The sequence below is a fragment of the Fukomys damarensis genome, unplaced genomic scaffold (genome assembly GCF_012274545.1).
Source record: "Fukomys damarensis isolate Sample0158 unplaced genomic scaffold, DMR_v1.0_HiC HiC_scaffold_39, whole genome shotgun sequence".
Classification (NCBI taxonomy): Eukaryota; Metazoa; Chordata; class Mammalia; order Rodentia; family Bathyergidae; genus Fukomys; species Fukomys damarensis.
In genome coordinates, this window is record NW_022900951.1 from 31,406,836 (window position 1) to 31,416,051 (window position 9,216).

General features: G+C 31.5%; 1 protein-coding gene across 1 annotated transcript in view; it reads left to right on the plus strand.

Moving 5' to 3' along the window:
• Cfap47 (cilia and flagella associated protein 47) overlaps window positions 1–9,216 on the plus strand; it is a 423,126-nt gene that overhangs the window by 114,073 nt on the left and 299,837 nt on the right. Inside the window, exons 28-29 of the mRNA XM_033760546.1 lie at window positions 3,150–3,293; window positions 4,414–4,642. Of these exons, the coding sequence (XP_033616437.1) occupies window positions 3,150–3,293; window positions 4,414–4,642 (373 nt within the window). The remainder of the gene's footprint in view (window positions 1–3,149; window positions 3,294–4,413; window positions 4,643–9,216) is intronic.

The window sequence follows — 9,216 nt, forward strand, 5'->3', positions numbered from 1 at the left end:
AGTATAGTTTCAAATTGGGAATTGTTATACGCGCTGCCATGTGTCTGTTGCCTAGTGTGGCTTTTGCTATTCTAGGTCTCTTATGGTTCCAAATGAATTTTTGGATTCTTCTTTCTAGTTCTTTGAAGTATAGTGTTGGAGTTTCAATTGCCATTGCATTGAATCTGTATAACAGTTTTGGTATTATGGCCATTTTCACTATGTTGACTCTTCCTACCCAAGAGCAGGGGATATCTTTCCATTTTTTTATATCCTCTTCAATTTCTTTTTTCAGAGTGCTGTAGTTTTCAGTGTAGAGATCTTTTGTTTCTTTTGTTAGATTGATTCCTAGATACTTCATTTTTTTGGATGCTATTGTAAAAGGAATTTTTTCCCTTATTTCTATATACGTGTGTCTGTTATTTGTGTATCAGAAGGCTATTGACTTTTGGGTATTCACCTTGTATCCAGATACTCTACTGAATCTGTCAATTAAGTCTAGAAGTTTTTTGGTGGAGTTTTTTGGATCTTCAATGTAGAGTATCATATCATCAGCAAATAATGATAGTTTAACTTCTTCCTTTCCTATCTTTATTGCTTTAATTTCTTTCTCTTGTCTAATTGCTGTGGCTAATGTTTCCAGAACTATATTGAAGAGAAGTGGCGATAGTGGGCATCCTTGTCTTGTTCCTGATTTTAACATGAAGGTTTTCAGTTTTTGGCCATTCAATATGATGTTGGCTGATGGTTTTTCATAAATAGCCTTTATTAAATTGAGGTATAGACCATCTATTCCAATTTTTTGCAGGGTTTTTATCATGAATGGGTGTTGAATTTTATCAAATGCTTTTTCTGCATCTATTGAGAGGATCATATGGTTTTTGTCCTTGACTTTGTTAATATAATGTATTACATTCACTGACTTTCGTATGTTGAACCACCCTTGCATCTCTGGAATAAATCCGACTTGGTCATGATGGATGATCTTCTTAATAATCCTCTGTATTCTGTTTGCTAGTATCTTATTAAGGATTTTTGCATCTATATTCATTAAGGAGATTGGTCTGTAGTTCTCCTTTTTGGTTGTATCTTTCTCTGGTTTGGGAATCAGAGTGATACTTGCTTCCAGGAATGAATTTGGAAGTATAGCTTCTCTTTCAATTTCATTGAAAAGTTTGAAGAGTAATGGTAGTAGTTCTTCTCTAAATGTCTTGTAAAATTCAGCAGTGAATCCATCAGGGCCTGGGCTTTTCTTTGTTGGTAAGTTTTTAATTACATTTTCAATTTCACTGATTGTGATTGGGGTGTTTAAAATGTTTTTATCTTCTTCGTTCAACTTTGGTAATTCATAAGTATCTAGAAATCTGTCCATTTCTTCTGTGTTTTCCATTTTATTAGAGTACAGGTTCTCAAAGTAGGTGTTCATGATCCTCTGGATTTCTTTCGGATCTGTTGTGACTTCGCCTTTTTCATTCCTAATTGCATGGATCTGAGCCTTTTCTTTCCTTTTTTTGATAAGATTAGCTAAGGGTTTGTCAATTTTATTTATTCTTTCAAAAAACCAGCTCTTTGTTTCATTTATTTTTTGTATCATTTTCTTAATTTCAATTGCATTGATTTCTGCTCGGATCTTTATAATTTCCTCTCTTGTTCGAGCTTTGGGTTTTTCTTGCTCTTGTTTTTCTAGGAGTCTAAGTTTCATCGTTAAATTGTTTATTTGAGCCCTCTCTGTTTTCCTAGTGTGCGCATTCAATGTTATGAATTTTCCACGTAGAACTGCTTTCATTGTGTCCCAAAGATTCCTGTATGTTGTATTGGCATTCTCATTTATTTGTAAAAACTAAGACAGTATTTTTAAGTAGGTGTAAATTGTTCTATCATTGGATTCTCTGAGATTCACTTTTAAGAAGTATAGTGGCAAAGAATTCTGGGCTTATGCATCATTATTGGATAAGGATCCTATGGCAAATTCTGAATGGCTTTGTATTGAAAGAGTGAAAGAAATTTCACATGTACTGGTTTGTTCATATTTGATATTGCCTTTAAAGTAATCCTCACAAAAATGGATACATGTTGAGGGTATATTCCCAAGTTAAATAAATAAGTCACACATGTGTAAATACCGAATAGTTTCTCTGGCGCTAATAATCTATAATAGTACATAAGATCCTAATGAGATAATTGACAATGTGAAATATGAAGTAAAGGACTAAAGGTGTAGGGAAAGTGGGAAGGGTAGGGAAAGGTAGTAAGGGAAAGGAAACAAATAGAATAAAATGAAAAAATGGAAATAAAATATTTGTAAATGGAAAGGGGAGGAGGGGGTGAAGTTAGGGCAGGGACAAGGGGGAAAAATGAGAACCATGACCTGTCATGTAAAAGTACAAGATCCCAGTAATGAATGTAACTGTACTGTATACCTAAAAAGTACCAATAAATTCAATGATGAAAAAAAAGTAATCCTCACAATAAACTCATGACCTCAGGACCCCTTTTTCCTCTTGAAGATAAAAATACATTTTTTAAAGAGTTTGTACAACATGTCCACAATTAAAATGCTCAGGAAAAACTGTTGTCAATTTTTAAAATAAGAATTTTGAAATTGTACAGGTCAAACAAAATTAGACTATGAGTATATACATACATTTCTCTGTGTGTTTATATGTATAAATTAAATATACATTTTGATAGCAAGCCTTAATCATATCTACTGGCTTTTCTTGTCCACCACTACCTTTGGTGGTATTGAGATTTCCACGTTTGCAAATTTTAATATTTTTGTACAGTTCTAATTGTAATACAGATCTGTGCAAAATGCTTTCAATTTATGAACAAGCATTGAGTTCATTTCAGACAGTTAACTAGGAAAAATTTACTTTTGTTCTTGCCCCTTTCCTTATATTTTATTTTGAACAACATGTATAGACGAAACATTTAAAATGTTTTATATATTCTTGATTATGGTAAAGTTGAGCACTTCATTTTGTAATAAACTATATACTATAACATATGCTTTATCAAATAAATTTTACTCAATTGAGAAACCCATTATTCATTATTTTGATGTATAATGGATTGTTAGACTTTATTATGAAATTCTAGTTAAATACTTTGGTAATGAGTTCCAAAATTTTTTTTCTACTTACTGTACTCCATTGTGTCATTTGTAGATATAAATGGAAATCCTATGAAGAATCGAGGCAGTTTTTTGCTTACCAAATGGAATTCTACATTTCTCTCTCCTTTAGTAAAAAGGACGTCCATTAGAACTAAACCAAAACGTGTGGAATTTAAAAGGGAAAGCTTCTTTGTTGGTATGTGGCAAATACTTATTGTACTTCTCCAATCCAGTACATGATATCATCTTCTTATCTCGTTTTAATTTAAAAGATAAGCATTTTCAAGAAAGAAATTCATGACAAAAACCATGAATTTGTTGTTAGTCTTAAGTGGGTCATCTGCTTTGGGAATTTTACCTAATGATCAATAGCACACGCTCTCTTGGTTCACAACACCTTTAATGACTCGGCAATTTTCTCTAGGCCAAAATGAGTACCAAATAATTACACTTGTACAAAAAATTAAGAGTAGTAGCTTATGTGCTGTCTAGTAGATGTGACAGTAATATCTAACTAAAGTCAAATATCTTCCAGAGCCCTTATGAATTTGTTGTAACATTACACGCAACCTCTGTGCACAATTGGGATCTATAGAACTAGGGACTTGTCATTTCATTCATTAGGTGAATCCAAAATTACCTATGTTAGAAAGTGGTGAGCACATATAAATATGTGAATTTGTTATTATTTGAAATTAAATGCTCATATACTCCTTTCCTTAGATACGAGTAATATTGAAAAATTTCCTTTTTTATTGAATGGACCAAGCCAACATAATATGAACTGTCTAATTAATGTGCTTTCATGAATTTATTTTTGACAAAAAAATGATGAAATCATTCTACATGTTTGAAAATGTCCCTAACCAAAAAATAATACAATTTTATTGAAATGCTTGATTTGTAGAACAAATCCTTCTGAATTTGAAGCCAATATTTTGTTTCTGTAATTCTTTGAGTTGAGGTTTAATTTTGTCAAATATGGAAACCCAAAGAGTTGTCAAGACAATTTTCTTATGGAATTATAAGTAAAAAGTTCCACTTTGGGGAATGTTTTCATTTACCATTATGGGAAGAAATAAATGGAACTGCTTTCATTTTTAAAATTTATAATTTTAAAAAACATTTGAGTAATTGAAATCGGCATATTTTGTTACATATTTTAAAATACAGTAATTTGGTTCAAATTCTTTAAGATCATAAAATACTTTGTAAAATGAATTTTAGTTTGTCTACATACAGATAGCAATAATCAGTAATATTTTACTCTATAGTCAAGTAATCATTTTTATAAACAAGTATGATTTGATTTTTAGGAATGGAAAAATTACCTGAACATTTGAACCTGGAGGAAAGTGAAACACCAAATAAAGCAGATGTTCGATCTTTGGGAATTCAAAAAATTGAACAATTCTTTTTTCCTAAAGAAGGATCTCTGGCACATAACTTCTATGAGAAGGTTGTAAATGCAGCTCAGACGTGGTTCAGTCTCTTTGGCTGGCCTGAAGGACCCCATTTATTTTCCATTCCAGAGACTATAAGAAGGTGACAGTTACATTTTTTCCCCTCAATCCCTTGCTACACATCTTATTCTAAAATATAATCTATATATTTGGGATCATTTTATGTGAAACACGATGTTAATTTATTATAAACTGATCATTATAAGACTATTAAGAAGACTAAGAAGATACAAGTATCAGTTTTTTAGTTTACGTGTACTTTTACATTTTATCTAAACCTCTTATAATATTAGGGAAGCCCTGAAAATCTTCAGCCCTCAGTTTCTGGATATGTGAAGTGAGAAAGGGTAACCCATGAATACGAAAAATCTTTTTACATTTGAGAAGTTTAAATCTGCACATTGCAGTATAAATAAGCTACCAGTTCCTAATCCAGCATATGGTCAGTTAGAAAGATGCTGGTAATAGCAAACGCAGGGGACTCACTTTTCTTTAATCCTTTCTCTTCTTTGGCAGTATACTTGCCTCGCTTCTTTCATATCTTCTTTTATTATTCAGTTTGTTGAAACGAAGTAAACTGCATTGGTTTTGTCAAATCATTTCTTTTTGACATTAGAAGAGAAATGTAGGCACCTTCCTCATTCTGATGTTGCTGCTTTGCTCTGTCCTTTGTCAGCATTAGATTATCATGCAGGCACCCTGGGGGAGTACAGTTACAATTTTTGAGTCTGCCTCTATGAAGTTATTTTTGATAAAAAATATGATGAAATTATTCTATATGTTTGAAAATTTCCCTAACTAAAAAAAGTATTGTTTTATTGTAATGCTTGATTTGGAGGAACAAAACATCTTTCTGAATTTGAAGCCAATATTTGTTTCTATAATTCTTTGAGCTGAACTTTAATTTTGTCTAATATTGAAATTCATATAGATTAAAGTTAGCATTTTTCTCTTCATTTGAGGACAAGCTATGTTACATGAAGTCAGTTTTCTGTTACCTGTTTTAGGTTCTTAAATGAATAGCACAATTTCAAATTAATTGATTGAATTAAGTAATATTTATTCTTTGTCTGTGATATGAGAAAATTAATTCAACAGAAGTATTGAAAGTTTCCAAGTCTGACCGTAAAATCATCTGGCTCCAGGGAATTTTTTGGAGAAGTTAGTCTATGATAACTTTTCAGTTTCCTACTTTGGTATTTGTTGTAGTGAAAATTTTATGTGCTTCAAGTTAAAATTAAATTCATTTGCGCTTAATGATTTATTTTCATTTTGAGAGAAATCATTTGGTGAACATTTGAAACTTATGCTTCAATAGTTATGACTAGCCTTACTTTTTAATTGCCCTGAAAGAAGTTATAGACTCTTCCTTATTTATAATTGTAATTATATATATTTTAAGTATCAGTCATTTACTTTTTTTCATATTGCAAATCAATTACTGCTTCATTTATATGCTTCTATGTTTCCTAGGTCATATTATGCTGATTTTTGTATAAATCATTTTATAAAAATTTAATTATAATCTTAATTATTTTTAAATCTAAAACTTTGTCTCTTTCTTACCCCTTAGTGACATCCCAGAATTTTCACTACTAAATATCCTCATTTGTGTTGTTTTTGCAGGTATCAGAATTTTAGTTTTGATTTTTTTATGTTCTTTACTCTTCTGCTTATTGATAGTTTACTCTGTTATTATTTTCTATAAACTGTTATTTACTTGTCAGTTCACATTAATTATAGGTCATTTACATATGGCATTTTGTTATTTATTTGTCATAAATAACGGATTAATGCAGGTGCTCAGAAATGGATATTAAACAGAAAGTTTCTTGGAAGTGGGATCATGACACCAAATAACACAAGTTTTCCAAATCTCCTTAGGTTTTCTATTAAATCTTCTATATTTTAACCCCTCTACTAAGGCCCATTGTTAATCTTTTTTTTCTTTTTCCTGATAAAGTCAAGTGCTGGCTCAGTTATAAAATCTTCACTAATTTGATAAATAAGAAACAGCCCCCATTATTAGGTACTGCCTGGAAAAAAACACTTGTGGATAAGCAGTAAGCCTATCAAGCCCTGAGAGGGAAAGATGACCACAACCAAAAAAGTTGAAAAAAAAATTACCATTTTCCAGGTTACAGATTTATTCGGTACCATTTCTTTTGATGGAATTTGTGGATCATGCAATTTAGGCTAAGAAGAGACTTCCAAGGTCATGCATTGTTGTCAGTGTGTGAGCTCTTCTGTTTTCTCAGAATCAGCTTGCCACTAAAAATATATTCAAGGTCCTTTTTGACTTGAGCAAAGCATTCAACAAGACAAGCCAAAAATGGTGCTAAACGTTTATCTGAAAAGTGACAGTAAAGGAATAAGGGAAAACCTGACTCTAGAGAGCGAACTTGGGTCAAACAAGAGAGAAAATTCAAAGAACAAAAATAAAAGTACACCTTGTATCTGAGAGACAGAGTGAGCTACCAAGAAGTATCACTGTAAGTGGGCTCCTCCTGTGATCTGTGTCCTTACACATTGTCCACATCTGGTAGGAGCCAACCAAGAACTTCCACATACAGAATCATGGGAATTATTTGGCACTGTCCTGGGATCTTGTAATTAACAAGACCCACTTAATTCCCCAACCAGCTTTGCCACACCCTACATCCTATTTCATTTCCTTAACATTACCTATACTGCTTTGTAATCTGAAATCATCGTGTTTCTGATGAGATGTCTAATGGCATATTTGGGAGTAAAATGTTCATTCTTTTTCTCTTCTAGATTTTTTGCTATTCTATTTTTGCCATTTTTTGAATTAAATTCTGAAATAGGGATCTTTTTCATCATTTGGCGGGCCCTGTCATACTGAAAACTAATCATCTATTATTCTGCCTCTTTTTCAAGTATTTGTCTCTATTTTTGCTTTCGTCTCTTTCTCAGTCTATTAGAAGTGTACTAGAACTGCTGGATTATTATTTGTATCCCTCTCAATTATGCTTTTCAACTTTTTATCTTTTACTGTCTTACTGCTTTCTTTCCTTTACTCTTTTATTTTCTATTCAATTTTACTTAGCATTTATAATTTTATTTTTCAAGAATTCTTTAATTTCCTTTTTTCTTGCTTTATCTTTTATAGTCTTTCACCTTCCCCCTCTCTCCTTCCTTTCTACTTTCTATTTTCTTTATTAATATCATTCTGGTTTTGTGTTCTAAATACATGTTTTCTCAAATATCTCCTTTATAGTACAAGTTTTCTTCATAATTTTTATTTCTCCTTGAATTATTTCATCTCTTCTAAGTTCTTTTCATTTTTAATTTGATTAATTTTTCTAGGATATTGATTTCCTTAAATATTGCATATATTTGACTGTCATTTATATAAGTGAATGAAAACGTTCATTTTATATATATATATGAGAAAACAAAATTTATGTTGCAGGCGTCAGAGTAAACCTACAAAACATTATAATCTCATTTCAATTTTAGTGAGTTATGAGCTTCAATATTTTCTCCAAATACAACTGAAACTATCTGTATATAATGGATCACAGAATCATTTTTTTTCTCATTGAGTTTACTGGTACCTTTTAAGTATACAGTATAGTTACATTTATTATTCAGTACCTTTATATGACAGATCTTGGTTCTCATTTTTTCGCCGTACCCCTGCCTTCCCTTCACCCCCTCCAAACTTCCCTATTTACAAAAACTTTGTTTCCATTTTTTTGTTTTCTCATATTTTTTCTTTTCCCTTATTTCCTTTCCCCTACCCTTCCCACTTCCCCTACACCTTTAGCCCTTTTCTTCCTATTTCACTTTATTAATTATACAATTTGGACCTTATTTACACTTTTAGTTTTTCACACCAGAGATACTATTTGGTATTTACACATGTGTGTCTTATTTATTTCACTTAAGAGTATGGCCTCAATATACATCCATTTTACTATGAATGACTCTAAATTCTCATTCCTTAGAGCTGAGTAGTATTCCATTTTATAGAAAAACCACATCTTCTTTATCCAGTCTTCAACTGATACTATGAAACCCAGGCCGGTCTCAAACAAGCAGCGATCCTCCTGCCTCAGCCTCCCGAGTGCTGGGATGACAGGTGTACGCCCCCACATCCGGTTTAGTTTTACATTCTTTATGGCGGAGTAGTCCTCCATTGTATAGAAAAGCCGCATTCTCTTTATCCAGTCTACAACTGATGGGCAATTGTTACTAAATGCCTCCAGATGTACAATTATAACATCTTTTTGGTATCATGAAAACTTTTTTGCCCATGAAATTTTTTATGCTTTGTGACCTAAATGCTCCTTTGCTCATGAATCTTGGTATATTACTTATCTTCAAGTTATTATTTATGTAGTATTTTTGTGTCTGTCTTAACCATCTTTTTGTTTTATGTTTTACATTTTCTCTTTTTGTATCTACATAACCTTGAGCTTCCCTCATCCTTATTTTTCAACTAGTAGAGGATAAATCATGAAATAAGAAAAAATATATTTATCCAATTCAAGAGAAGATGAAAAAAGAAGAGAAAAAGAACAGAACATAGACATAAATGTAAAAGCACTTAAAATACATTGCAGATCGGAATCATAATTATATTATTACATTATTAATATATTACAATTATCGGAATCATAATTATAT